Source organism: Lynx canadensis, chromosome A2 (assembly GCF_007474595.2).
Source record: "Lynx canadensis isolate LIC74 chromosome A2, mLynCan4.pri.v2, whole genome shotgun sequence".
In the NCBI taxonomy this organism is placed as follows: Eukaryota; Metazoa; Chordata; class Mammalia; order Carnivora; family Felidae; genus Lynx; species Lynx canadensis.
This window is the reverse complement of record NC_044304.2, coordinates 18,578,756-18,606,400: the sequence shown is the minus strand read 5'-3', so window position 1 is coordinate 18,606,400 and position 27,645 is coordinate 18,578,756. Positions and strand designations below refer to the sequence as shown.

The 27,645-nt window shown below is 55.6% G+C and overlaps 4 protein-coding genes across 12 annotated transcripts in view; 3 read left to right on the top strand and 1 right to left on the bottom strand.

The window, feature by feature from the left end:
- IP6K1 (inositol hexakisphosphate kinase 1) overlaps positions 1 to 4,117 on the top strand; it is a 60,851-nt gene extending 56,734 nt beyond the window's left edge. For all 3 annotated transcript variants that reach the window (XM_030306792.1, XM_030306790.1, XM_030306791.1), the window contains 2 exons: positions 121 to 296; positions 652 to 4,117. In XM_030306792.1, coding sequence (XP_030162652.1) covers positions 121 to 296; positions 652 to 1,185 — 710 coding nt within the window. In that variant the 3' untranslated portion in view covers positions 1,186 to 4,117. The remainder of the gene's footprint in view (positions 1 to 120; positions 297 to 651) is intronic.
- Positions 4,118 to 4,450: 333 nt separating this feature from the next.
- On the top strand, positions 4,451 to 7,104 carry GMPPB (GDP-mannose pyrophosphorylase B). Of its 2 annotated transcripts, none has more exons than XM_032592011.1 (10): positions 4,451 to 4,532; positions 4,694 to 4,827; positions 4,942 to 5,022; positions 5,114 to 5,162; positions 5,298 to 5,440; positions 5,656 to 5,814; positions 5,901 to 5,979; positions 6,054 to 6,181; positions 6,299 to 6,481; positions 6,564 to 7,104. In XM_032592011.1, the coding sequence occupies exons 2-10, from the start codon at positions 4,699 to 4,701 to the stop codon at positions 6,693 to 6,695; spliced, it is 1,083 nt and encodes a 360-aa protein (XP_032447902.1). In that variant the 5' UTR covers positions 4,451 to 4,532; positions 4,694 to 4,698; the 3' UTR covers positions 6,696 to 7,104. The 2 variants fall into 2 exon arrangements, with proteins under 2 accessions (XP_032447902.1, XP_030162634.1); XM_030306774.2 differs by having other exon boundaries at positions 4,470 to 4,577.
- RNF123 (ring finger protein 123) overlaps positions 6,910 to 27,645 on the bottom strand; it is a 30,960-nt gene continuing 10,224 nt past the window's right edge. For 2 of the 6 annotated variants that reach the window (XM_030306764.1, XM_030306763.1), the window contains exons 19-39: positions 27,544 to 27,615; positions 27,198 to 27,318; positions 26,469 to 26,570; positions 25,141 to 25,247; positions 24,698 to 24,896; positions 24,159 to 24,361; positions 23,844 to 23,927; positions 22,946 to 23,053; positions 15,302 to 15,479; positions 14,354 to 14,428; positions 14,117 to 14,204; positions 13,936 to 14,023; positions 13,763 to 13,847; positions 12,294 to 12,433; positions 12,006 to 12,194; positions 11,831 to 11,906; positions 11,535 to 11,619; positions 7,791 to 7,933; positions 7,547 to 7,641; positions 7,326 to 7,411; positions 6,910 to 7,249 (exon numbers count right to left, since the gene is read on the bottom strand). In XM_030306764.1, the coding sequence (XP_030162624.1) occupies positions 7,129 to 7,249; positions 7,326 to 7,411; positions 7,547 to 7,641; positions 7,791 to 7,933; positions 11,535 to 11,619; positions 11,831 to 11,906; positions 12,006 to 12,194; positions 12,294 to 12,433; positions 13,763 to 13,847; positions 13,936 to 14,023; positions 14,117 to 14,204; positions 14,354 to 14,428; positions 15,302 to 15,479; positions 22,946 to 23,053; positions 23,844 to 23,927; positions 24,159 to 24,361; positions 24,698 to 24,896; positions 25,141 to 25,247; positions 26,469 to 26,570; positions 27,198 to 27,318; positions 27,544 to 27,615 (2,445 nt within the window). In that variant the 3' untranslated portion in view covers positions 6,910 to 7,128. Of the gene's footprint in view, positions 7,250 to 7,325; positions 7,412 to 7,546; positions 7,679 to 7,790; positions 7,934 to 11,534; positions 11,620 to 11,830; positions 11,907 to 12,005; positions 12,195 to 12,293; positions 12,434 to 13,762; positions 13,848 to 13,935; positions 14,024 to 14,116; positions 14,205 to 14,353; positions 14,429 to 15,301; positions 15,480 to 22,945; positions 23,054 to 23,843; positions 23,928 to 24,158; positions 24,362 to 24,697; positions 24,897 to 25,132; positions 25,248 to 26,468; positions 26,571 to 27,197; positions 27,319 to 27,543; positions 27,616 to 27,645 lie in introns of those variants that run through there. The other 4 variants (XM_030306766.1, XM_030306765.2, XM_030306768.1 and 1 more) reach the window with 4 other exon arrangements.
- AMIGO3 (adhesion molecule with Ig like domain 3) lies at positions 8,322 to 11,172 on the top strand. Its single transcript, XM_030306773.2, has one exon. It carries the CDS (start codon positions 8,657 to 8,659, stop codon positions 10,190 to 10,192), a length of 1,536 nt encoding a protein of 511 aa, XP_030162633.1. The 5' UTR covers positions 8,322 to 8,656; the 3' UTR covers positions 10,193 to 11,172.

Below are 27,645 nucleotides of genomic sequence, written 5' to 3'. Positions count from 1 at the left end.
TGTGAGGTGAATACAGATTACATTTAAAGAGAATGCCCCCTTTTGTAGAAAAACTTGGTTGTGGTTTCATGGTTGGGGCTGATGGTGAGTGTGGCTGTTACTCTCCTTGACGTGGTCCAGAGTTCCTCTTGCTTGAGAACGTGGTGCACCACTTCAAGTACCCCTGTGTTCTGGACCTGAAGATGGGCACCCGGCAGCATGGTGATGATGCATCAGCTGAGAAGGCGGCCCGGCAGATGAGGAAGTGCGAGCAGAGTACGTCAGCTACACTGGGTGTCAGGGTCTGTGGCATGCAGGTGAGTTGCCCTGGTGAGAGCCTAGCTGCTGCCGCCCACGTGTTTGGGGTTGCACATGTGCCTGCCTGCTATCCATGCCAGGTGTCCTCCGGGCCCACAGTGGTCCAGAATCTCCCCCGAGAGGGTGAGTGCCCCACGGGATGCTGAGTGCATCCTTATAGGTATGTTCCCTGAGCCCTCTCGGCCTTACCTGATGACCTTTGGGCTCCAGACACAGAGCCACTGTGAGAGCCTGTTGCCTTGACATTGGGACGATTAAGGCTGGTCAGAAGTACTTTTGACAGTGCCTGCCCAGGGCACTATACGGTCATCAGACCTTTCTGGTGCTCACCCCCTCTGTCTCCTGGGCTTTCAGGTATACCAGCTGGACACAGGACACTACCTCTGCAGGAACAAGTACTATGGCCGTGGGCTCTCCATTGAAGGCTTCCGCAACGCCCTCTATCAGTACCTGCACAATGGCCTGGACCTGAGGCGTGACCTTTTTGAGCCCATCCTGAGCAAACTGCAGGGCCTGAAAGCTGTGTTGGAGCGGCAGGCATCCTACCGCTTCTATTCCAGCTCCCTGCTTGTCATCTACGATGGCAGGGAGTGCCGGGCAGAGTCCTTCCTGGACCGCCGGGCTGAGATGCGTCTGAAGCACCTGGATACTGGGCTCCCTGAGGTGGCGCCACCCTGTGGCCCTAGCACCAGCCCCAGTAGCACCAGCCCTGAGGCCGGCCCCTCCTCTCCACCCAAGGTGGATGTCCGCATGATCGACTTTGCACATAGCACGTTCAAGGGCTTCCGGGATGACCCCACCGTGCATGATGGGCCAGACCGAGGCTATGTGTTCGGCCTGGAGAACCTCATCAGCATCATGGAACAGATGCGGGACGAGAACCAGTAGGCCCCGCCCTGGGCCCCCAGAACCCCTTCCTCTCCACCCGCAGGCAGGGACCATTGCTCTGACTGAACTCGCCGTGAGGACACACAGACTTGCTTTTAAAGGGTTATATTTCTCTTTGGTGTAAACTAAAAGAAATGTTTTTAGCTGTAGCCTGGAATCCATATATATAAAGTGAAGGAGGGCACAACACACATCCTCACAGCCAGGCTTCTTTAGCTCTACAGTTCTGACTGCTGTGTCCAGGCTGACTTAGGAAGGAAGAGGTGCCCTTGGTGGATGGGCTTGGCAGCAGGGACAGGGTGCCCTTGGACGTTGGTTTCTCTGGCCTAGGTCTTTGGGGTCTGTGGCTATAGGGCCCTGCAGGTTTTAGGGTGAAGCACTGGGCTGGTGCAGGGTCCCTCTGTGCTCACTCATCCTTTGTTCCTCAGAAGTAGAGGATTGGGTGCCCAGCTCTTGGGGACTTTCTAGTCTGGTGGTGTGGGCATCAGCCAGTGCTTTAACAGATGCCCCCAGGATACCACAGGGCCAATTGCACATAGCTGGACCCGTCCTTCTCAGTTCTGACCTTGGCGTGAGGCTAGATTCATGAAGCTGTGCTGAAGCCAGCTTTTGACAGAGAGTAGGCCATGGGATTCCCAGGCACTCTTTGGCACTTGAGCCTGCTCCTCTTCATGCCTGCACACCCCAGCCAGCCTTTCTCACCAAGATCCCTTGCCTGAAGAGGCTACCCCTTCCTGCCCCACTGAAGGGGTCCCTGCTGTATTTGCCAAGGAGAGTTAATGTCCCAGCAGGCTCCAGGGCCTCTGGTGGCTCTGGCCCAGACAGTATTTGCAGTTCTTGGGCTATGGGTGGGAGTCCTCTTCCTCTAGCTTGGGCAGCTGTGCTGCCTCTGGATGGGCTGCCCGTCCCAGGGCTCAAGGTCTGTGGTCCGCTCAGGGTGTCACCTTTCCCCAGGCTAAGCTCAAGGCAGCAGCCCATTGTAAGGAGCTCCAGTCGTGGGAGGGAGAGCTTTTTTTAAGCTTGTCTTCTCATAGGGACATTGTTTGGGCCCTGGGTGCAGGTGCCCAGATTCTGCTAATGAGTTTTGTCTTATCATTCCTGGGATCCATCAGTCTGTCCATTTCTCCATCTGCCAGCCCTTGTTACTTGGGATCTTTCCCCTGGGCTGTAGCCATGTTTATTAGTAAATATTGATTTCCATCATGCTTTCCTCGGCAAAATAGTCTTTTCCATTTCTGAGGTGAGCTTTGGCCCTTGTGCCTGTTGTCAGCAGGTGCTACCTTTTTACAAAGAACTGGTAGCAGATGAATTGTATGAGGTATTTCCCTGCTGGCCCAGCACCTTGTCTGTAGGCCTGGAGTGTGGCCCTGCTCAACAGTGTGGTACAGTGAAGGCCCAAGGGGCAACCCTTCTTGTGGTTTCAGTAATTTTTGCCGCCAGCCCTTAATGGCACAGAGACCTGCCACCTCTAACGTGGCCAGGAGGTGACACGGCACTCAGCCATTGCCATGGTTAGTGCCCTCACCTCTGGGCCTAGGGCCGCTGTCATTGTCACTTTTGGCATGGCCCTTGTTTGGGCATTAAAGGTAAGCCTGCCAGTCTGTATATGAGAAGCCTTGATAACTGGTGGACTACTTTCCTAGTCCTTAGAGATGCAGCCTCACACATTTTAAACGGGCTCCTTGATGGATCCCATCTCTCTCGGCCCTCTGATCCTGGTGCCAGTGGTGGGCAGGTTCCCATTCCTTGGGGCTGGGAGGGACAGCTTGCCTGTTTCTGGTCAATAATGACCATCTTTCTTGTACCATTCTGTGGCTTCAGCCATAGGGGTAGTAGCTCTTCATTAGTGCAGACCGTCGTTTCCTGGCAGGGCAAAGGCCAAGACAGAGTCAGGGGCTGCTTGGGACTCCCTTCAGTTGAAACTCTCCAGCCTGGGGATGTGCTGTGCCGCCTCAGTTCCTGTATTTGGGGGAGCAGATGCTGCCCCATTCTCTTCGTAGTGAGAGAGCTATACCCACTTATCTTCAGTGTTTTCCTGGCACTAAAAAGAGCAGAAGGGTCTGGGATTTGCTGCTTTTCCATTAGGGCAGGACCCCTCTTTTCGGCACTTTTGACACTGGGGGGACCCAGCTCTGTTACCTGGTGGGTGTTGGGCTTGTGTGTGCACACATGCTCTCTCTCTCTGCCTCTACTCTCTCCCTGGTCCTTGCCAGAGAGCCCTGTCCCTGCCAGGCCCTGCCTTCCCAAACCCCAACTTGGGACCAAAGTAAAACGCGGGATCATGGGTTGGGGTGCTCAAGTGACCCCCCTCTATAGTGCTTACTTGGGCCAAGTCAACACCAGCCCCCTGGGCTGGGGGGGGTGGGGTGGGACCGGTGGTGCTTAACGAGGAAGGGGACCAGTGTAGCAACTTGCAGGAGACCCCACCTCTCCCCTCACATTGGGGCCTGTGCAGTGGGTGTGGGGGTTTCCCCAGGGGCCAAAGCCCTGGGCTAATTCAGTAGCCGCTGCTCACTCGCACATCTGGCCACGTGCACGCCCCCTAGATGCAGATTGCTTGGAACTTTAAAGCTGTTCAATTTGGTTTTGTTTGTGCTGATTTAAAAAAATGTTTTAATGAGAAAAATTGGAGCACCCTGGGAAGGACGTGGTTCCTTTGCTTCTCGGGGCACCGTAAGGCCTCGTCTCTAGGAATCGTTCTTTGCTCCACTTTCCTGGAAGCTGCCTAAACCTGCCCAAGCTGCACCAGGTCTGCACCCTCTTCCACTCTCGGCTCCGCCCACGGCTGGGCCACTGCGTCTCCTTGGGACCTTGCGTGCGGGGGAGGGGTGCTCGGGCCTTGGGCCCCGCAGCCCCTTTCTGTACACCTAGCGCTGCCCGCCCCGCTTGTGTCTGAGGTCGTGTATGTCAAAATAAAGCCGCTAGAAACTGAGCTGTGTCCGCGTCTTTGCAGTCCCGCGGCTCCGGGAGGCAGGTCCAACCCCGTTGCCCCGCGTCCCTCCGCCGAGTCCCACGAGCCGATGCGCCGGGGCGGGGCCGGCAGCGGACCCCGGCACCCGTCGGCGAGAAAGCCTCGCCCTTGGCGCCAGTTCCGCCTTTGGATCCGCCAATGGGCAGCTGACCCGCAGACCCCGTCCCGGTCCCCATGGCAGCTCGGCGTGCTCGGGCTCTCATTGGCTACGTCTGCCAGAGCGCCGCGCCCCGGCGCTCCGACGTCGGCGTCCGTGCCACGTATACGGCAGCCGATTGGCCGGCTCGGGCCAACGTCACCCCCCGCCTAGGTCCGGCCTGAGTTCCGGGCCAGCAGCTCTCCGTCTGGCGTCGCTTCTTCCTGTGTGCGGTCCCGGGTAGGCGTCAGGGCGGACTGGGCGGCCAAGGCAGAGCCAGAGTGGGTCAGTCTGGCAGGTGAAGGGCTCGGGCCGCGGCGGGAGTTCGCGGCAGGGCTCGGCCGGGCGGGCCGGGCCGCGGACGCTTCGGAGTCTGGGACTCACTCTCCGGCCGCCCGCAGGCGCGATGAAGGCACTGATCTTGGTGGGCGGCTATGGGACGCGTCTGCGGCCGCTGACGCTGAGCATCCCGAAGCCACTGGTGGATTTCTGCAATAAGCCCATCTTGCTGCACCAAGTGGAGGCGCTAGCCGCGGTAAGACCCGGGGTCGGTGTCGTGGTGGGACCTGGCAGGACGAGGGACTAGGTCGTGAATGCCCGTGCCTTCTGGCTGAGACCTTCTGTCGGCCGGCGCTGTTTTGTCCAACAGGCAGGCGTAGACCACGTGATTCTGGCGGTGAGCTACATGTCTCAGGTGCTGGAGAAGGAAATGAAGGCGCAGGAGCAGAGGGTGAGGCTCGGACTCTTGACCTTTTTCTTTGCTCCCCGCGCAACCACCCATCCTGTTGGGAGGAACCTGACAGGCGGCTTATCCCTTTCAGCTGGGAATCCGAATCTCCATGTCTCACGAAGAAGAGCCTTTAGGCACAGGTCAGTAAAGACAGGAAGGTTCCTTTGGGGTTTAGGGTCTGAGAAGGGGTGAGACTCAGCGTGGATGGGGTATGCTGAGCCTGGTTCCAAAGGTTCAAACCCCTAGAAAGATGGTGACCTGCACCTCTCTCCTAGCTGGGCCCTTGGCCCTGGCCCGTGACTTGCTCTCTGAGACTGCAGATCCTTTCTTCGTTCTCAACAGTGATGTGATCTGCGATTTCCCCTTCCAAGCCATGGTGCAGTTCCACCGGCACCATGGCCAGGAGGGCTCCATCCTGGTAAGGGATCAGGTCTTTCTTCTCTGACACTCCTGCCCCGATGCCCAGCCTCTTCCAGTCTGCGGCCCTTAACTATCTGCTTGTGTTGTGGGTGCAGGGCTGTGCAGTATGTGTCTTTAAGCATTTGGGGCACAGCCCCGGAGACTTAGGACAGTATGCATAGCATATCAAGGCTCAGGCACACTGGATTGGGCCTGAGGTCCCCCTCTACTCAGGTGACCAAAGTGGAGGAACCCTCTAAGTATGGTGTGGTGGTATGTGAGGCTGACACAGGCCGCATTCACCGGTTCGTGGAGAAGCCGCAGGTGTTTGTGTCCAACAAGATCAACGCAGGCATGTACATTCTGAACCCTGCAGTGCTGCGGCGCATCCAGGTGTGTAGAAGCCAGCTGCTGAGTGGGCTGGGGCAGGGCAGGCCCCTACCCCCCTGACCCTGCTCACGAGTTGCCCACTCCCACAGCTGCAACCTACATCCATTGAGAAGGAGATCTTTCCTGTCATGGCCACGGAGGGGCAGCTATATGCCATGGAGCTGCAGGGTGAGGCAGGGAGGCCACAGGCTGGGGGTGGGGTGTGGCTGGGCTGAGCCCCCTGATGCATTTCCTCCCAACAGGCTTCTGGATGGACATAGGGCAGCCCAAGGATTTTCTCACTGGCATGTGCCTCTTCCTACAGTCCCTGCGACAGAAGCAGCCTGAGCAACTGTGCTCAGGCCCTGGCATTGTGGGCAATGTGCTGGTGGTAAGGCCCCTGCCCAGCCCATCGTAAACCCACGTCCTCCCCCCACTCCCCACCCCCCCCCCCCGACTTCATCTCGGGAGACAAGTGATTCACTTGTATTTCCCTCATTGTCCTTAGGACCCAAGTGCCCGCATTGGCCAGAACTGCAGCATCGGCCCCAACGTGAGTCTGGGTCCTGGCGTGGTAGTGGAGGATGGTGTGTGCATCCGGCGATGCACAGTGCTGCGAGACGCCCACATCCGATCCCACTCCTGGCTCGAGTCCTGCATTGTGGGCTGGCGCTGCCGTGTGGGCCAGTGGGTAAGCCTGTGGGCTGGGCCAGATGGGGAGAGGGGCAGGGAATGTGCCTGCCTTGCTGACCAGGCCTGCCCCCTCCCTCGAGGTGCGCATGGAGAACGTGACAGTGCTGGGTGAGGACGTCATAGTTAACGACGAGCTCTACCTCAACGGGGCCAGTGTGCTGCCCCACAAGTCTATTGGCGAGTCGGTGCCGGAACCACGCATCATCATGTGAGGGGATACCATGGGGCTGGCTATCTCCATTTCCCTACTGGCATGGGAAGCTCTGGCTTGACACGTCAAAAGGCCCTGGACTCGCCGTTATCTCAGAGGACTAGACAAGGCTGAAGCTGTTGGACACCTGCCCTCTCTTGTGGACATAATCTGGCAGGATCCTTGCTGGGCATCCTATACAAAGCCTACTCCCTCAAGAAGGCCCGGGCCAGGGCTGTATGGAATAATAATTTAATGTTCACTGTGGCCCTGACTGAAAGTCAAGCTCAGGCACAATTAGGACACGGCTGGGTTCCCGCCAATGAGGTTACACTCAGACAAGGAGGTTGGACATGGCGGGGATGGGGGAGGACATGGGGAATAGGGCAAGAGGAGCTCATAAATAGGGCCCAGCCTGGGTCTGAATTCAAGGGTGGAGGCTGCTGCTGTGTGGGCTAGGCTGCCGAGGAAGTGGTACTGGTACTGGCTGCCTTCTCCCAGTCCTCTACAGACACGATGGTGGCTTTGCAGAAGAAGCAATCCTTGTTGTTCATCAGATGCTGGTTGATGCAGGCTCTACAACGGGAGGAGGAGGAGGGTCTGTGTATCCCTGCTGCTTCCCCAGCCCCCTGCACCAATGGGGCCCACTTACTTGCAGGACTTGTGGCCACAGGGCTGGAACACGGCAGAAATGGGGTGAGCATAGCAGATGGGGCAGAGATCCTCCTCGCTGGTGGGCTGCAGGGAGCAGAGTGCAGGGTGGGCTGGGGTCAGATACCCAGACAAGGACACATGCCACACGTGTGTGGTATGCACATTTGTGCTAACGTGTGTTTGGGTGGTGTGGACGTGTGTGCAGTGGCTCCCACTCACCAGGGAGGCAGCTGCTGCCTGGGCCGACGCAGAAGTCAGGTGTGCCAGCATCTGTTCCACCTGGGCCAGCTCCTCAACGCTGATGTAATCTGTGTCTGGGGGTTGGTGGCAGTTGTCAGACCCAACGTGGCCCTAGAACCCAGTGCCTCTTAAATACCACAACTTGGGAATTTGCTCTTCTGGAGACTCCTCACCTAGGCCAGTCCCGGATCCCTCTTCCCTGACCCACCCCTGGCCCACTCACAGCTCTGTAGGGAGAAGCGCTTCCGGTCAGGAGCAGGCAGGACAGTGCCAGGGGCAGGAGGCTCTGGCTGCCCCAGGAGATAGCATATAGAGCGGAGCTGGAAGCAGGGATCAGCCAGGAGCACTGACGTGGCTCTTTCTGTCCTGGGTGGGAGAGGGTACAAGGGTAGTCAGAAGGTTGGGCCTATCTGAAAACGATACCTATTGGAGGGGTGGGGGAGACAATTCAGCCCACCTGAATTGCCTCTGTCCCACCTCATCTCCCTGCTGCTCACACTGCCACACCCCCTACCCTCCCCGCCCAGTCCTGGGTCCCAGTAAGAACCATACAGCCCTTGTACCAGTTTAAATGGATGACTAGCAGATACTGAAACTCTACCTACCCCCTAATATACACTAACTCCAAAGAAAACAAATAAATAGCACTAGCAGCTTAAAGGCCTGCCTCCCAGGTTTCCCTGCTACTATTCCCGGGAAGACAGGCACCGGGGAAAGCCATAGGCTAAGAACAGGCTGGGATATCAGAGACGGACTCGCGCCCCCTCTGGCGGCCACCCTGGGACCTAGGTCGAGGTTGTGGCGGGGGGGGGGGGGGGGGGCCCCACCCCCTCCGGCCTGGGGCCAATGGGAGGCCGAGGCCCCGCCCTCCTCCAGGAGAGTATTTAGAAGCCGATCGGGGAAGCACCCGGAGAGCTGGGGAAGCCGGAGGAGGGAGTGCTGAGTGGAGCTCGCCCCAAGTCCCGACCTGGACCCGGGAAGCAGGGGCGGTTGGCGTGTGGGGTGGAGCCCACATCCAGCAGAAGTGGGTGAGTCCTGGAGCCGCGCCCCACACAGAACTGCCCCATTCCACCCCCGGCAGTCACCACCATGGCCTGGCTGGTGCTGCTGGGCGCACTGCTGGGCGCACTGCTGTGCATGCCGCGCGTCGGGGTGGGCAGTCTGGGCTCAGAGGGCTTTTTGCCCTCTGCACCCCATAACTGCCCCTACAGATGTGTGTGCGCCGCTGACCTGCTGAGCTGCGCGGGCCTGGGGTTGCAGGACGTGCCGGCTGCGTTGCCTGCCGCTGCTGCGGACCTCGACCTGAGCCACAACGCGCTCCAGCGCCTCCGCCCCGGCTGGCTGGCGCCACTCTCCCGGCTGCGCGCCCTGCGCCTAGGCCACAACGAACTGGACGTGCTAGGTCACGGAGTCTTCACCAACGCCAGCGGCCTGCGGCTACTCGATTTATCATCTAACGCGCTGCGGGCGCTTGGCCGCCACGACCTCGAAGGGTTGGGGGCGCTCGAGAGGCTGCTTCTGTTCAATAACCGCTTAGCGCACTTGGATGAGCACGCCTTCCATGGCCTGGGCGCACTCAGCCGCCTCTACCTGGGCTGCAACGAACTCTCCTCCTTCTCTTTTGACCACCTGCACGGTCTGGGCACGACCCACCTACGTACTCTGGATCTCTCCTCCAACCGCCTGGGACGCATCCCAGTACCTGACCTGGCTGCACTGCCAGCCTTTCTTAAGAACGGCCTTTACCTGCACAACAATCCATTACCCTGTGACTGCCGTCTCTACCACCTGCTGCAGCGCTGGCATCAGCGGGGCCTAAGCGCTGTGAGTGACTTTGCCCGAGAGTACATGTGCCTGGCCTTCAAGGTACCCACATCCCGTGTGCGCTTCTTTGAGCACAGCCGTGTCTTTGAGAATTGCTCAGCTGCCCTGGCTCAGGGCCTAGAGCAGCCCGAAGTGCAGCTGCACGTGCAGATGGGTCGGTCCCTGAGGCTGCACTGCAACACCAGTGCCCCAGCCGTGCGCATCGCCTGGGTGTCACCACAGCACGAGCTGCTGGTGGCACCAGGATCCCGAGATGGCAGCATCGCAGTGCTGGCTGATGGCAGCTTGGCCATCAGCAATGTGCAGCCGCAGCACGAGGGGGTCTTTGTGTGCCTGGCAGCCGGGCCCCGCCTGCATCACAACCAGACGCACGAGTACAATGTGAGCGTGCATTTCCCACACCCTGAGCCCGAGGCTTTCAACACAGGCTTCACCACCCTGCTGGGCTGCGCTGTGGGCCTGGTGCTCGTGCTGCTCTACCTTTTTGCGCCACCCTGCCCAGGCTGCCGCCGCTGCTACCGTCGCACCTGCCACTGCCGCCGCTGGCCCCGGGCACCCAGCCCCCTCCAGGAGCTGAGCGCACAGTCCTCAGTGCTCAGCACACCACCGGATGTGCCCAGCCGCAAGGCCAGTGTCCACAAGCATGTGGTCTTTCTGGAGCCGGGCAGGAGGGGCCTCAATGGGCGTGTGCAGCTGGCAGTAGCCGAGGACTTTGATCTCTACAATCCTGTGGGCCTGCGGCTCAAGGCTGGCTCTGAGTCTGCTAGCTCCACGGGCTCTGAGGGTCTGGTGATGACCTAGGCTGCCCTGGGCCCAGAGCCAGGCCACTTGCCACCCACTGCTCGCCCTGCTCCCTGCTGCCGCCCTGACAACTGCCAGATGCTGGTGGGAGCGCTGGGCTTGGTCCTCCAGCCTCCTGCACGGCCTTGACCTCAACCACAGCAGCCCCACTCACTAATGGAGGGGCTGGGCTCCCCACCCTCTCTCCTGCTCTGCTCTAACACAGGGCCCAAAGGCCCTAGACCCTAGCAGGACCTACTGGTGCCCACACGTCCCACGAGGACTGGAACTGGGGCCATCTGGAAGAGCCCTTGCCTGAGAGCCCTAGGTACACCACCTCAGAGGCCGAGGCAGCTACCAAGCCGTGGTGAAGTACTGAAGCATAACCATCTTCCCCTTCCCAAGGGGACAGGAAGAGAGTGGGCCCACAGGGGAAGAGGAGAAGGGCTCCAAAGGAAGACCTAGGCCCCCACCCAGGGTGGAAGGAGGAAACATGCACCAACATCCAACCTACTTCAAGCTCCACAACTCCATGCAGTCTGCTGGGCAGGAAGGAAGCAGGTGGGGCTCCTCAAGAGACCCCCAGGGGGCCTGGCCCAAGCATCAGCCAGAGTGGCCCTGCTCCCTCTGGTCAGGGGCAGCCACAGACCACTCTGAGAGCACAGCCTCTCCCACGGGCTCACAAGACAGCAGTAAGGGGCAACATGGCCTGTGCCCCCAGCTTTTTAGCAGTAAAAAGCCCGAGCATGGCCAAGATGGGAGGGCCTAGCCGGAACTTGCTGTCCCTCGAGGGTAGAAGCCTCTTAAGGTCTGGCTCTGATCTTGATCTAATGGCTGAGGCAGTGCCCTGGTCTCATATGCTCTTACCACCCACCACAGGGAGGCAGGGAAGGGGGCGGGGGGCCTGGGAACCCCTCCTGCGTGGGTGCTGAGCTGGGGGCTCCTACAAGTCCTGGATCCAGTTGTTCATGGAGTTCCTTAATAAAGGTGGTACACGCTCATCACCGGAGCCTTCGTGAACACAAGTATCAGTGTGTGCGCTCAGCCCCCCTTCCCAGCAGTGCTGTGCTGGATGCTGCAGGAGAGCACCCCGCCCATGCCTGAGGTATAACCACAAGCCAGTGGCTATGCCCATGCGGCTCGGGCACCCTGTTCTGCTGGGGTCCCCGATTCTCCTACGCAGAGCTACTGCTGCTACCACCTGTTTAGGCAGTTTGTACCTCATGACCTCCCCCTGGCCTCAACGCCTGATGCTGAGGTCCATTTTAGAGATGAAGAAACGGCGGGCGGCAGGGAGACCCTGCCTGGTGCACTCCCCATCAGCCGTGCCAGCTCCCATGGGGCCCTGGTGCCTAACACTTACCCCGACGCCGGGCCATGCACCAGGAGCCGCACCAGGATGCCTGTCACAGCCACCAGAATGGGATAGTGGTCCACGCTCTCCAGGCCTGAAGGGAAAGGAGGGATCCAGGGATCCTGGAGAGGGATCCAGGCCTCCTGGCTAGTGCGAGCCCCCCTGTCCTCCCCACAGAAGGGCGACCTAAGGCTGAGGGTACCAAGCCTGCCTGTCCCAATGCAGAATGGACAATCAGGCGTCACAACTCCTAGCAGAGGAACCAAGGCTTGTGCTATGTTGGGTTCAGGGCACTGGGTCCTCACCAGGCAGCCGCAGGGTGACCACGCGATCAAACAGGTTCCTCTCGGCCGTCACCCGGTTCAGCACCTGGTTCAGCAGCTGTGAGGGCAGGAGCCCATTGGTGGAGTGGATGGGTGGGCTCACCACCGGGGGGGGGGGGGCCCCAGGGGCCCCCCCTCCCTGCCCAGATGGACACACCTGTGCGAGACGCCGCAGCAGCATCTCAGAGGTAGGCCGGGCCCAGTCCAGGAATATCTCAGGCACCAGCGTGATGGTCATCTCCAAGACACGCAGCAGGCTGACCGAGAGGTCAAAGCAGGTGGCACACACCTTGAGCTGCCGGCTGTCCACAAAGTTCCGCTCTAGGCGCTCGGCAGCCTGTTGGATCTGAGCCACCAGCAGGTGGGCAGTCAGTGGCCTGGCCACACTGCAGTTCATGCCTGGTCCTCTGCAACACCACAGCCCACGTGACCCACTGTGACCCACCTCCTGGATCATGCCGATGAACTCAGAGAAGGCCCAGTTGAGCTGGTTGAGGACGCTGTTGAGGAAGCTGGGTGCCACATCAGGACCCTCCCGCAGTAGGTCTGCCATGTGCTGCTGAAGCAGGGTGGAGGGGCAGGGCTCTGCAGGGGCATTGACACAGTGGCATCACTGGGGACTCTGATCTGTGGTTCCTGCCTGTCTACCTCTGTCCTGACTTGTTGGGCCATTGGTGTAAGGACAAAAAGATGACTCCCTGAGGATGCTCAGGTCATGAAGGCAGGGAAGACAGGGTACAGTGCTGCCTGGGGGTTAGGGCTAAATCTGTCCCTCCTCCTGCTGGCAAGCCACATGCTGAAGTTATTCCTGGCCCCACACCATCCCTTTGGCCTAGAGCAGGCCCCCAGCCATAGCCTGCCCCCAAAGAAGTCCTCAGCTGCATGCCCCTCAGAGAGGGCTAGACCCAGACAGGGTGACCTAGGCCTCTCCTCATTCATTTCAAGACCAGCATCCCCGAGACCTACTGTGCCAGAGCCCTGCCGTCCTCTACTCTCCTCTGCTGCCCTTGGCCTGGCCTTGGCATATGGCCGAGGTGGTGGGTGCCAAGTCTGGGCTGACGGGGAGCGGTAACCAGAGCCCTTAAGCCACAGCCGGGCTGGACACCACCCCCCACCCCGTGCAAATCAATAGTTCCTACAGCCAGCAGGATGAGTATCTAGTCCCACTGCCACTCTAACTGCAGCTCAGTTCCACCCGCTGGTGCATCCAAGAAAACCGGCAAGGACTTGATGAGTGACTTCACACAAGGCACTCAGTCTCTGGGGACCCTTTTGTGCAAAAACCCTGCCCATGAAGGCAGAAACACATCACGTAGGCCTAGGAAAACCACCAAGTGGGGTGAGTGCAGAGTATGGCAGGCAGACTGCAAGGCAGAAAACCCAGGACCCAGGAGGGGCCTAGGTGAAGGTCCTCAGGCTCACAGGGCTTTGCTGGGCCATCCATGGCCCCTGGAGAGACAGTACAACCTCTGCCCCCAACCAAATTCCCCTTCCTCTTGGGAACGCCATGGGCACCCTCTGGGGCCCTGACCAAGCCCCAGTCTGTGCCCCTGCCTTGACTCAAGTACACTGAAGTGGGAGGTGGACATGGTGCCAGGACGAGGCTGGAGGTCAGGGAGCTGGTTCGGAGTCCTCACTCTGAATAAGCTGCCAGCACCCTGAGAAGATGCTGCCCCTTTTCACCATGACCCATGCACAGCATTCAGGCCCAAAGGACACACATGGGACAGGGGAGCAAGGGGGAGGTGTCCCAGAGTGTCCTTGGACTGGGAGGAAGCAGGGTAATGGAAATGCCGGGGGGCAGAGCTGGGGCCCAACAGGAGTCCGGGAGACAGGCCAGGAGAAGCGAGAAGAGTCCAAGAAGACCAACAGCAGTGGGCCAGAGCCATTGGGTCACCCAACCTGGACACTCACTCTGGAGGCTAGGCAAGTTGGCGTCCTCTGGCTTGGTTTTCAGCAGGTGCGGCAGCCGTGTATAGCGGTACCCAAAGCCACAGCCCTGTGGGTAAGGTCAGTGGGGGGTCAGGGAGGCAGGGAAACCCTCCCCTTCAGCCAGCCATAGCCACTTTCCATCCAACCACACTTACCCTCCAGAGTCGCACCAGGATCCAGTTGGTCTGGGCCCAGGGCCGCTGCTCATAGGGAGCCAGGAGGCTCCTTACCATGGCAATACGCCTGCAAGGGCAAGGGGTGGTGGGCACAGGGTGAGGCCAGACATGGTGCTGTGCAGGTCAGAGTGCCCGCCTCCCTGCTCCGACCCCCACTCACTGCTCCTCTGGGATCCGCTCCACAGCCCGCAGAGAGTGTGGGTAGCACACGTAGCTAGCCAGGGCCTGCATCAGCGAGTCACGGATGTCTGTTGGGACAGGCTGTGCCTCAGCAGGTAGCTGGCATGAGCCCCGGCCCCCATGCCTCAAGCCCACCTGGCCGGCATTCTGCAAAAAACGGCCAGCCAGAAGTGCCATCCCATCCCCATATCCCCAAGCCCTTTGTAGGGCACCTCACCAGTGCCCACGATGCGTGTATCGGCAAAGTGTTTGGCAAGGATGGCAGCCAGGCGTGTCAGAGTCTCTTCATAGCCTGCAGGATGGGGCAGTAGGAGTGCTTGGCCGGGAGCGGGGGTTCCAGAGGCAGGCACGTCCCTTGGCAGGGTGAGTGGGCTTGGGCAGCGGGCTCCAGAGCTGACTTCAAGGGCCAGTCTGGGCCCAAGCTGTCATCTAGGGACTTTGGGCATGGCATTCACTGACTGTGAGAGGCCATTGCACAGACTCACTGTGGGGGAGGACGGGTCCTGCAAGAGTCCTGACTGGGCTCAAACCCATCTCCGCACACATACTTGATGGCTCAGCAGTCAAAGCCCCTTGGGCACCCATGGCTCCGCCTCTGAGGACAAAGCCTGCACCTAGGCCTGGGGCGGGGCAGGGGACAGGCCAGGGGCCTGACAGCCCACAGCCTGATCCAGACATAAACCACCAAACCCAGCCTGAAATCAGTAGTCTGCAAGAAGCCCAAGCTCCTACGTATGGCCTCCAGCAGGGTACCACCACCCCTTACTGCGATCTGCAAACACAAGCCGCTCTGCCTTTGCATGGGCTGCCACATCCCACGTGCAGTGCCAGGGTGTCTGTGTGAGGCCAACCGGCTCCCGTACCACAGCAAGAAGGAAGTGAAAGCGGAGGGGCCCCCACTCCGGCACTCCATCCTGTCTCTTTCCTTCCTAGCATCCGGGAGAAGCTGTTGGCTCTGTGGCTGCTAATACCAGGGCAGGGCTCTCCACCATGTGGGGCTTTTGCAGATGCTTGTCTAACACAGGACCAAAGAGAACAGGGGCTACCTCCCCTCTTTCCTACACGGACGTGTGCTGCTGGGCCATGAGGGTGCAGAACAGGGTTGCTAAGGGTTTACAATAAAGGCCCTTTTCCTGCCCCCTCTCGGCCTGAATGGCTTTGTCACCTGGGAGCTCCTCCATGCTGTGCACGGGGCCAAAGTAATTCTTGAGAGCACTGTAGCTGTTGATGGCCACGCTCAAGTAGAACTCAGGCATGAAGGCAAAGAGAGAACCTGTGCGGTCGCCATGCTCGACGGTCCGCAGGCAGACGCGTAGTAGCCAGTAGATATCTAGCATCTTCTCCTATAGGAGGCACAAGGGGTGCTGCTAGGCTGTTCGTAGAAAGGGTTGCAAGGGGCAGGGCATGGTCTGGGGCTCGGGAAAGGCCTCCTCGTTAGTGGCTCAGGCAGGGCAGTCACATGCTTGATAGGCAAGAGGGTGCACCCTGTGCCTGGAGAGGCAACACCCCAGCCTAGATCAGAATTCTGGCTTGCATTAGTAAAGGTACACAAGGTTTTAAGTGAGAAGGTGTCATGTGACCATAAGTCTGAGTTGGAGCACTGCCCAGTGCAAAAGGAGCTGCAGGGACGAGTGGGGGCAGGACAGTAAAGAAGCTACATGGCCTCATCTAGGCCCAAGACAGCAGACAAGGGACTGGAAGGCCAGGAATGGGGAAGCACCGATGGGCTGTGGGGGCAAGGGACCGGCTGCACCAAACAGGGCCCACATTTCTGGGGGTGACGGAACCTCCGTGGAGGTCAGAAGTACCGGAAGAGAAGCAGGCCTGGTCCAGGGCAGAGGGGATGTGGCTTAGGATATGTGCAGTATATGGTGCCTAAAAATGTCCCCAAAGAGGTGGTGTTGAAGAGCATGATTACATGCAACAGAGGCCATAGAAAGCAAACCTGCCAAGGGCCTTGTTCCACATGGTCTGTGCCCAGGAGGGGTCACCGAGCAGAGCAGAGCAAAGTCCCAGGCCCCAGCCCAGACCACCCAAATCTCTCAGAGTTGGAGAATCTGGACTTGACACCAGCTCTGATGTGCCCTCAAACTTGAAAACCCGAGAAGACACAAGCAGGGGTCAGAGGGTGGGCCTGAGCCAGAAGGCCTGCTGGGAGCATACTGCCACAGAAGGCCAGAGAAGACCAAGTCTAAAGAGGGGATGGAACCTATGCACCCAGGGAGCCACTGCATTGCAGGGGCGGGGAGGGGGGAGAGATGTGTCTGCAAAGGGGGCGGAGGGCTTGGGAGGGACCGTGCAAGACTATTCCAGAGAGGTGGAGGAACCTGTGTTGGACCAAGAGTGAAGGGAAGATGAAGAAGCTATGATACAGACAAGGAAGAGGGGAATGGTTGTTGGAAGGGAGTGGTTTCTGTAAGCAGATGTAGAGTCAAGGGAGGGGCATCACGGACTGTTCTCTTTACTAATGGGAGAAAGTGAATGAGCAGGAGGCAGGAGGGTGAGCACTGAAGATGGAGAAGAAAGCAGTTCAACATAGCAAGGGCTGTGTTATGAAAAGCCCACAGAGAACATCACATTCAATGGTGAAAAACTGAAAGCGTTTTCTCTAAGATCAGGAACAAGACAAAGATGCCCACTTTTGCTACTTCTATTCAACACAGTACTGGAAGTCCTAGCCAGAGCAATTAGGAAAGAAAAAGAAGTAAGAGTCATCCAAATTGGAAATAAAGGAGTAAAATTATCCCCATTCGCAAATGATGTGATCTTATACGTAGAAAACCCTCAAGAATCTAGCAAAAAATTCGACAAAGCAGGAAAGAATATCCAGTGGAAAAAAGTCTCTTCAACAAATGGGGTTAGGAAAACTGGACAGCAACATGCAGAAGAATGAACCTGGGCCACTTTCTTACACCATACACAAAAATAAAACCAAAATGGTGAAAGACCTAAATGTGAGACAGGAAACCACCAAAATCCTAGAGGAGAAAGCAGGCAAAAACCTCTTTGACCTCGGCCGCAGCTACTTCTTACTAGACACATCACTGGAGGCAAAGGAAACAAAAGCAAAAAATGAACTATTGGGACCTCATCAAGATAAAAAGCTTCTGCACAGTGAAGGAAACAATCAGCAAAATAAAAGGCAGCCTACAGAAGAAGATATTTGAGAAAATATTTGCAAATGACATATCAGATAAAGGGCTAGTATTCAAAATCTATAAAAAACTTATCAAACTCAACACCCAAACAACAAATAACCCACTTAAAAAATGAGCTGAAGGCATGAATAGACACTTTGCCAAAGAAGACATCTAGATGGCTAACAGACACAAGAAAAAATGCTCATCACTTGTCATCAGGGAAATACAAATCAAAACCATGATGAGATACCACCTCACACCTGTCAGAATGGCTAAAATTAACAACATAAGATGGGGCACCTGGGTGGTTCTGTCAGTTAAGTGTCCAACTTTGGTTCGGGTCATGATCTTGAAGTTTATGAGTTTGAGTCCCACATCGGGCTTTCTGCTGTCAGCACAGAGCCCACTTCAGATCCTCTGTCTCCCTCTCTCTCTCTGCCCCTCTCCTCGCTCTCTCTCTCTCTCTCAAAAATAAGCATTAAAAACAACAACAACAACAACAACAACAACAACAACAACAACAATACAAGAAACAACAGGTGTTGGCAAGGATGTGCAGAAAGGGGAACGTTTTTGCACTGCTGGTTCCTCAAAAAAATAGAACTACCCTACGATCTAGCAATTGCACTGGTAGGTATTTACCCAAAGGATACAAGAATACAGATTCAAAGGTTTATAGCAGCAGCATCAACAATAGCCAAAGTATGGAGAGAGCCTAAATGTTCATCGATTGATGAATGGATAAAGAAGATGTGGTGTATATCTACAATGGAATATAACTCAGCCATCAAAAAGAATGAAATCTTGCCATTTGCAATGATGTAGATGGAGCTAGAATGTATTATGCTAAGCGAAATAAGTCAATCAGAGAAAGACAAATACCATATGATTTTACTTATATGTGGAACTTATGAAACAAAACAGATGAACATAAGGGAAGAGAGGGAAAAAAAGGAGAAGAGAGGGAAACAAACCACAAGAGACTCATAATAATAGAGAACAAACTGAGGGTTGATGGAGGGGGGTGGATGGGGGAATGGGTTAAATAGGTGATAGGTATTAAGGAAGGCACCTGCTGTGATGAGCACTGGGTGTTGTAGGTAAGTGATGAATCACTAAAGTCTACTGCTGAAACCAATATTGTACTGTATGTTAAAAAACTAAAATTAGGGCCGCCTGGGTGGCTCAGTCAGTTAAGAAACTGACTTGGCCTCAGGTCATGATCTTGCGGTTCATGGGTTCAAGCCCCGCGTCAGGCTCTGTGCTGACAGCTCAGAGCCTGGAGCCTGCTTCAGATTCTGTGTCTCCCTCTCTGCTCCTCCCCCAGTCGCGCCCTATTGCTCTCTCAAAAATAAGAAACATAAAAAAAAATTCTTAATAACTAAAATTAAAAAAAAAGAATCCACACACACAAAAAATCTGTTAGAATAAATGAATTCAGGAAACATGCAGGATATAAAATTCATACACAAAAGTCAGTTGTTTTTCTACACACTAGCAATGAACAATCCAAAAAGGAAATCAGAAAAATAATTCCACTTACATTAGTATCAAAAAGAATGAAATAGGTATAAATATAACCAAGAAGGTGAAAAACTTGTACACTGAAAACTATATAATGTTGCTGACAGAAATTTTAAAAGACACAAATAAATGGAAAAATATTCCATGTTCAAGGACTGGAAGATTTAATATTGTTAAGATGACAATACTAACCAAACCAAAGTATAGATTTAATGCAATCCCTATCAAAATCCCAATGGCATTTTTTGCAGAAATAGAAAAATCTATCCTAAAATTCATATGGAGTCCCAAGGGACTCAAACAGGCAAAACAACCTTGAAATAGAACAAAGTTGGAGATCTTACACTTCCTGATTTCAAAACTTATTGCAAAGCTACAATAATCAAGATAGTGTGATACTGGCATAAAGATAGTCATACAGACCAGAGAGCCCAGAAATAAACTCACACATATATGGTCAAAGGATTTTTGACAAGGATTGTCAAGACCATTCAATGAAGAAAGGACAGTCTTTTCAATAAATGGTGCTGAGAAAATTGAATTTCCATATGCAAAAGAATAAAGTTGGACCACTGCCTTATAGCTTAAACAAAAATTAACTCAAAATGGATCAAATACCCAAACTTACAAGCTAAAACTATAAAACTCTTAGAAGAAAACATGGGGAGAGGACTTCATGACCTTGGATTTAACACCGACTTTTGGGCTGTGACAACAAAAACACAGGCAAAAAAAGAAAAAATATATTGGACTTTATCAAAATGAACTGTGCAGCAAAGGACACCATCTACAGAGTGGAAGGACAACTCACAGAAGAAGAAAAAATACCTGTAAATCATAATCTGATAAGGAGTCAATATCCAATGTATATAAATAATTCCTACAAAACAACAAAAACCAAACAATCCTATTAAAAATGGGCAAATGCACTTGAACAGACATTTCTCCAAAGAAGATATACATGTGTCCAATAAGCACATGAAAAGATACTCAACAGGGAAATTCAAATCAAAACCACAATGATCACCAAACTCCACACCCGAAAAACAAATAATCCAGTGAAGAAATGGGCAGAAAACATGAATAGACACTTCTCTAAAGAAGACATCCAGATGGCCAACAGGCACATGAAAAGATGCTCAACGTCACTCATCAGGGAAATACAAATCAAAACCACACTCAGATACCACCTCACGCCAGTCAGAGTGGCTAAAATGAACAAATCAGGAGACTATAGATGCTGGCGAGGATGTGGAGAAACGGGAACCCTCTTGCACTGTTGGTGGGAATGCAAACTGGTGCAGCCGCTCTGGAAAACAGCATGGAGGTTCCTCAAAAAATTAAAAATAGAACTACCCTATGACCCAGCAATAGCACTGCTAGGAATTTATCCAAGGGATAAAGGGGCACTTGGACCCCAATGTTTATAGCAGCACTTTCAACAATAGCCAAATTATGGAAAGAGCCTAAATGTCCATCAACTGATACATGGATAAAGAAATTGTGGTTTATATACACAATGGAGTACTATGTGGCAATGAGAAAGAATGAAATATGGCCCTTTGTAGCAACATGGATGGAACTGGAGAGTGTTACGCTAAGTGAAATAAGTCATACAGAGAAAGACAGATACCATGTTTTCACTCTTATGTGGATCATGAGAAATTTAACAGAAGACCATGAGGGAGGGGAAGGAAAAAAAAAAACCAAAAGGTTATAGAGGGAGGGAGCCAAAACATAAGAGACTCTTAAAAACTGAGGGTTGATGGGGGGGTGGGAGGGAGGGGAGGGTGTGTGATGGGCATTGAGGAGGGCACCTGTTGGTATGAGCACTGGGTGTTGTATGGAAACCAATTTGACAATAAATTTCATATTAAAAAATAATAAAATAAATGTATACATACATACACACACACACATATATATATATATAAATAAATACAATGAGATACCACTTCACATCGATTAGGATGGCCACTACCAAAAAAAGAAAAAACATACATAGAGTAACAAGTGACAACAAGGATGGGAAGAAATTGGAACTCTTGTGCCCTGCTGGCAGGAATGTAAAATGGTACAGCCACTGTATGGCAGTTCCTCAAAAAATGAGAAATAGAATTACCATGTAATCCAGCAATTCTACCTCTGCGTATATATGCAAAAGAATTGAAAACAGAATCTTAAAGAGGTATTTGTACACACCATGAACACAGCAGCACCATTCACAATAGCCAAAAAGTGGAAACCCAAACGTCCACTGATGAATGAATGGACAAAATGTGGTATATACATACAATGGAATATACGGCCTCAAAGAGGAAGGAAATCCTGATACGTGCTACAACATGGGTGAAAAGCTGTGAGAACATTATGCCCAATGAAACAAACCAGTGACAAAGCAGGATACTATATGATCCCACTTATATGAGGTCCCCAGAACAGTCAAGTAGACAAAAAGTAGAATGGTGGGTGCCAGGAACTGAGGTGAGGAAGGAATGGGGAGTTGGGGGATAAGTTTCAGTTTGGGAAGATGAAAGGGTTCTGGAGACTGGCTGCACAACAATGTGAATATCCTTAACACCACTGAACTATACATTTAAAATGACTAATAAGCAATATATTGTATGCATTTTACCACAATTAAAAAAAAATGGCTAAGGGGCACCTGGGTGGCTCGGTTGGTCAGTTAAGCATCTGACTCTTGATTTCAGCTCAGGTCATGATCTCATAGTTCACTGAGTTCGAGCCCTGAGTAGGGCTCTGTGCTGACAGCACGGAGCCTGCTTGGGATTCTTTCTTTCCCTCTCTCTCTGCCTCTCCCCTGCTCTAGTGCACGTGTGCATGCTTTCTTTCTCTCAAAAATAACTTAAAAAAAAATGGTTTAAGATGGCAAATTTTGTGTGATGCATATTTTATCACAATTTAAAAGGAAGGAAAAGAAGGTATAAAGATGGCAGGGCTAGGTTCCCCACAAGATGGTGCAGCAGGGGCAGCAAGACCGCGTAGGCCAGGGGAGCCTGGGTGGCTCAGTCAGGTAAGCATCTGACTCTTGATTTCAGCTTAGGTCATGCTCTCATGGTTTGTGGGTTTGAGCCCCAAGTCGGGCTCTGCGCTGACAGCGCAGAGCCTGCTTGGGATTCTCTGTCTCCTTCTCTCTGCCCCTCCCCCACTAACACTTCTGTTCTGTCTCTCTCAAAAATAAACAAACATTTAAAAAAAAGATTGCATAGGCCAGTGGACAGCCATGAAATCCCAGTCAAGGGAGGAGAGGAGCCTCCTGCATGGGGCTGGAGGCAAGGTGGTCTGCAGCAAGAGAGAAAGGAGGAGTAACAGGTGGAAGCGGTCTGGGCTCGGGAGGAGCCTGAGAAAAAGCAAGTGGGGATGGCGGGTAGAGGTAGGGACACCAAGGGCCTTGATCACCCAGTTATGAGGGAAGGGCATGCCTAAGAAGGTAGACGGATGTCCTGACATGGGCGCTCACTAGCTGGGGAGAGATGCTAGGACAGGCAGGGAGTGGAAGCAAGTCTGGAGGGCTTGGGACCTGAGGGTCAAAGCATGGTCACATAGAGAGTGCACCATCTTTCAGTTTACTGCTCAAGGCTGACAGCCTTGGGAGGGCAGACATGGCTCAGACACGGGTCAGGACTGAGTGTCCCTAGCATCAAGATGTACCTGGCATACTCCAGGCTCTGAGCACATGTTACTGAACCAACGAATGAGTGAATGACAAAACAGAAAACAAGGCTGTGGCTTCAAAGGAAGAAGGGGAGTCAGAGAGAAGCATGTGCAGAGTGAGGGAGGCTGGGGCTCCTAAGAGGACACCTCCACCCCGGGAGAGAAGGAAGGGGAAGCGAAGAAGGGGAGACAGGCACAGACAAGCCCTGTTCCTGCAAGGGAGGAATTGTGAGCTGGAGGGGACCTGGGATGCCTACAATGACATCTAATCAAGCTCACAGGGCAGGAGAGGTTCAGGGGGCATAGCATGTGGTGGAGGTAGGGAGGATAGGGAGCGGAGAGGGGGCACGTGCATGGCAGAGGCCCAGGAGGGCAGGGAGCGTTGAGAGGCCGGCACAGCCTGGCCATCTGTGACTAGTCAGTGAGTTCGGGGAGGGCAGCAGTCACTGGCCAAGCCCACACCTACTCACCTGGGAGTAGACAGTGGCATGGACCCAGGCAAGACGGCGACTCAGGTGGTCCAGCTTTTCTGAGAAAACCTTCTGACTCTTGGTCAACTCTGCAAGGATGTCCTTTCTCTGCCACCCAAGGGGAAAGACAATCAGGCCATGGCACCATACCCACACCCACCCTGCTTGCCCCAGGCAGCCTGGTAGGAACCCCACTGGTGGCTGGAGCAGGCAAAAGGTTGGGCAGACTCAGCTCTACTCTTCAAAACCCTCTTCTGCCTAGGACCCACTGGCAAGCCCGAGCAGGCCTCAGAGAAGGGTCTTGGTCGTTTGTGCAGAGCGTGGAAATGAGACACAGCTGGGGTTCCATGAGCCCCTGGCCATGTCCCCTAGCTGGGCTGGGACCATGGTCCCGGTAGCTGCTCTCGCTTGGCTGCAAAGGCAAGCCTGGGCTCTGCAGACAGCAGGGAAAGGGCCCTGCTGGGGAAGTCCAGCCCAGGCACAGGACGCCCTACTCCCCAGGCCAGGAGAGCTACAGCAGAGGGGCTGCAGGGAAGTGTGAGAGTCAGGCCCTGCTTCCTGCTGACTCTGCAAGTGGCCGAGGAAGCACTCAGGGTCGAATTCATAATTGATGAGGAGAGTGGGTGTGCGTCAGCACTTAGCGGGCAGGGGGCAGGGGCACCTTGGCGCGGGCTGCAGCTAGTGATGGGGCTCAAGCCCTGCCCTGCCCTAATGCCAGCCCTGCTCTCACTGACGTGGCATAGTCAGGTGGGTGGGGACAGGAAAACTACCGGTGTAGCCCCCAGAAGCAGGGGCAGGACAGTCCCTCTGTGGCCTGCCCTGGGAAGCCTGAGCTGGCAAGCCTCCTCTCTGCAACAGCCCTCCCTCTCGAAAACCCCCCTGCCCATCTAGGTCTTACCCGCTTGGGGCACCGCCGGAGCTTGTCCTCTGTGTCCCTCAGAGCCACTGCATACTCATTGACATCATCAGACACACCCACCATCTAGAGCATCGGACACCACAGGTCCAGCGTGACTCTTCAGGCATGTCACTCAGGTTTCTCCAGACCCAGCCTGGCTCCCAGCCCTGCCAAGCTCCCAACCTTCGGCCCCAGACAACCCCCTCCCACAAAACCAGGTCAGGCCCACACATCACTGGCAGCAATCAGTCTTGCTGTGGCACACATTCACATGCAGTCATGAGTAGATATCCACCCCTCCCCCCCAACACACACACAAGCATCTGAACGTGTGGGACCACAGGACATGCTCATCGGCCACCAGTGGGAGACCTTGCCCAGCTGCTGGTGAACGCTGAGATTATACATCATGACGGCGCCATCCAGGACTTCCAGCAGGGAGTTCTCCGTGAGGGGCTGCTCAGGCTCCTCCGGGGGCCGCCCCAGCAGCAGGCCCTCATTCCAGTGACTGCCCTCAACTACGGAGTGGGGGAAGGGGAGGGTCAGGGCCGTAGGCCATTCCAGCTCTCTCCCAAGCTTGTGGTGCCAGGACGGGCCTCACAGTAGGAGAAGGGAGCCCTTTCTCCCTGCCTAGGCCCAAGGAGGGACTTGCAGGGGAGAACATGGGGGCAGGGGTAGGGCAAGGGCCTGCAGCTCCAGGACTATTTCTGTAGCATCGATTTCCTGCCCTTAGAGTGCACTTCCCATGCCCTTGAGATATTGCCAGGCCACAGGACCGGGAAGGAATGGGGGTGTAGCTTGGCTTTGCCCAGGGTGGGGAACTATGGATGTGCTTGGCCCTGCCTGGCACCTACTGTCCTCACGAGTCCTCTGTTCTGCGCTCAGCGTGCGGACCTTCACTTTCTCCGAGGTGGTCAGAGGCCGCCGTGGGGTCATCAGGCTCACAGCTGCTGTGCTGAGGAAGCGGTTAGCTCGGCCCAGGGTTGGAGAACTGAGCCAGCTGGGCCGGGGCAGGGGCAGTACGCCCCCCATGGCCAGAGCCTGCATGGGGCGCTGTGTAGGAGAGAGGAGGCCAGACGCCACTCAGCTCCCCAGGACCGGGGCCCATGTAGGACTCCCTTGATTTGTGGGGTTGGGAAATGGCAGGAAGGTTCGCGCCTCCACCTACAGCAAGGAAACCTGCCTGGTGAGAAGCTCCTTGCTGCCTGGAGAAGGAGGTGACCCCGTGTGACACCCCTGCCCTTATGATAGAGGGACAGCCCAATACCAAGCCCCCTGCCTGCCCCTACCGCGGCACCTGGGCCGCAGCTGGGGCTGGCTCCTCGTCCTCGTCCAGGTCATCCATGGTGGCTGCCTGGAGCTCCAGTGGGTCGATCAGGATGTTGGCCTTGGAGGCAAGGTCATCTGCAGGGAATGGCAGGAGGGTTCTCAGGCCGGTGGGGGGCTCAGGGGTCACATGAAACCGCCCACGATGGCGAGAGAGCACCAATGGCTGAGCGGGGGGCTTTGCAGGGCCCCACATTTACCACTGCACCTTTGCCTATGCACTCCACTTATTCCACGCCAGCCCTCACTGCGCCCCAAGGCCTTTTGTCTCAGGGACCTTAACAGCAGGAGGTGTTCCCCATCACACTCCTGTCGGTCCCTCTGTTTCCAGTGACTGCACGCTCTCCAGGGTCCCCTACTTCTCTCCCCAGCACTTTCTAACCTACAAACACAAGATCCAGGGCTGTCTAGGCCACTGCTTGTCTCACTTTGCACACAGGCCTCACCGTAGGCTCATCCCCTCAGCTGTCAGTGAGAGGTAGAACAGCAACACCTCTGCCTCCAGCCCAGGCTGTGGTCCTCAAACATAGCGGACTTGCCACCTCAGCCTCCTCCTACAGCCCCCTTCCTGACGGTGCCCCATCCCCACAGCCTCGGGCAGGAAGCCTGGGGTCATCTTTGACTCCTCCCCTTCACTCCTGCCCTCCCTCTATCTCCTCTCTTGGCCCACGTACTGACTCCATTATCACACGCAGATCCCTGACCTCACTCCCCTGCCTCAGGACCTTCCAAAGCTGCCCCTATCCCTGGAATGAGCCCACACCTACTTCGTGCCCCACAAGGCCCTCAGACTCTACCCGTGCGACTCTTTGGCCTTATTTCCCACCACTCCCCGCCTGGTAGTTTCCTCACCAGCACCCCAGCAGCCTTCTGTCTCCAGGCCCTACCAGGCTGTTGTGAGCATCCCTGCCTTTGAGTGTGCTGTGCTTGTAGTGCCCTGTGCCGTGGCCACATGTGCTCGTCCTTGAAAGCCACTCAGGCAGCACTTGTGCCCGCTCGCCTCTCACCCCTGTGACCTCACCAAGATCCCGTGTTCACTCCACATATGCTCCCTAGTTCCTTATAGGACCCCTAGGCTTCCCGTGGGGCGGGTGCTCAAGGGAAGAGAGCTCAAGGAAAGGGATGGCTGGACCCAAGACCTGAGGCAGAGGGCATCTCCCTGGAGGAGCAGGTCGAGATACTCGGGTGCCCTCTGGCGGGCAGAGGGTAACCCTGCACCCAGTGCAGAGCTGGCTGAGGATTGTACGCCCCACACTCGCCCAGTCCGGCCCTGCCCACTGCCCACAAGCCTACACGTACCTTTGAGGGTCTTCCGAAGGTGTGAGAGGAGGCCTCCCAGGCGCTGCAGGTCAAAGTAGTCCACCTTGCCATTATAGAAGACCTGAGGCGGTATGTAGGCCTCTGCAAGGAGGGGTTGGGAGGCCGGGCCAGCAGTGAGCCAGATAGGAAGACACACTGAGAAGCCACCCCTCTACGCTGCTTAGCCCAGAGGAGACCCCTGGCCTTGGCCACCTACCTGCCCTGCTCAGGCACACAGCATGGCTTCCCCCCAACCCCACCCCCGACCATTTGGGGTCAGTGTCAGTGACTGCACGAGTTGGGATGAAGGGAGCACTCTGTCTGTAGTCACATTCAGAGAGGGCCCTGACCCAGCCCCATGGACATCCCCAATCCAGGGCAGGGCTCCCACTGGCCCTGAGGACCCTGTCCCACACAAACAGAGCCCCCAACACCTCAGGGCCTGTCCCTGGTGTCCCCTACAAAGGACTGCAGAGGGTTGGACGGACTGGGACCGAGAAGAGGAGGCCGTAGTAGGCAGGAACTTGTGGGGACAGAGTGAATGTGGGTTTGGCACTCCTACAGAGTGGAGTTCCTGCTGCCCTGTGGAAAAGCCACCCATCAGGAGAGTACTCAACTTGTTAGAAAGCCTGGGACAGCTCCACCCCCACCCTGCCGCCAGCTCCACACTCTACACTATCACCGGGACAGCGCTGCCCAGCCTCTCTGATGAGGCCTGGCCCCACTCACCCTCACTGAAGGAGGCACGAGGGTTCGAAGCCTTGTATTCATCCCAGTAGTAGCGCAGGGCAGATATCAGCCGGTGCAAGAAGCAGACCATGTACTCAGGGGGACACAGCATGGGCATATTCTGCAGGGCACAGGGCACAGGACATGCATTTGTGCCAGCCTAGAGCCTGCTCACTCCTCATCCAAGGCCTGCCCCAGGACCCTGGGGTGAGCACAGAGGGCGGGGCAGCAGAGGAAGAGCAAGATTAGGCAGGGATGCAGCAGGCTGAGAGGTGCCGGAAGCCTGGGGTGCAGACCCTGCAACACAGCCAAGTGTCCATGGTGGGCTGGCCGAGTGGACACTTACCCCCCGGCCACTGGCATTCTCCTGTAGAAACTTTCGGAACTTGGTCAGGAAGATGTACCTAGAAGCTTCTCCCTTTGAGGGAAGGAAAAATGAGGCTGTGAG

What these genes read in the sequence shown, in the direction of transcription:
- AMIGO3 (XM_030306773.2), top strand. Translation starts at nt 8,657, where the DNA reads ATGGCCTGGCTGGTGCTGCTGGGCGCACTGCTGGGCGCACTGCTGTGC.
- GMPPB (XM_032592011.1), top strand. Translation starts at nt 4,699, where the DNA reads ATGAAGGCACTGATCTTGGTGGGCGGCTATGGGACGCGTCTGCGGCCG. An exon ending in CAGTGCTGCGGCGCATCCAG is followed by an intron (nt 5,815 to 5,900) that starts GTGTGTAGAAGC and finishes CCACTCCCACAG; the next exon opens with CTGCAACCTACATCCATTGA. An exon ending in GCTGCCGTGTGGGCCAGTGG is followed by an intron (nt 6,482 to 6,563) that starts GTAAGCCTGTGG and finishes CCCTCCCTCGAG; the next exon opens with GTGCGCATGGAGAACGTGAC.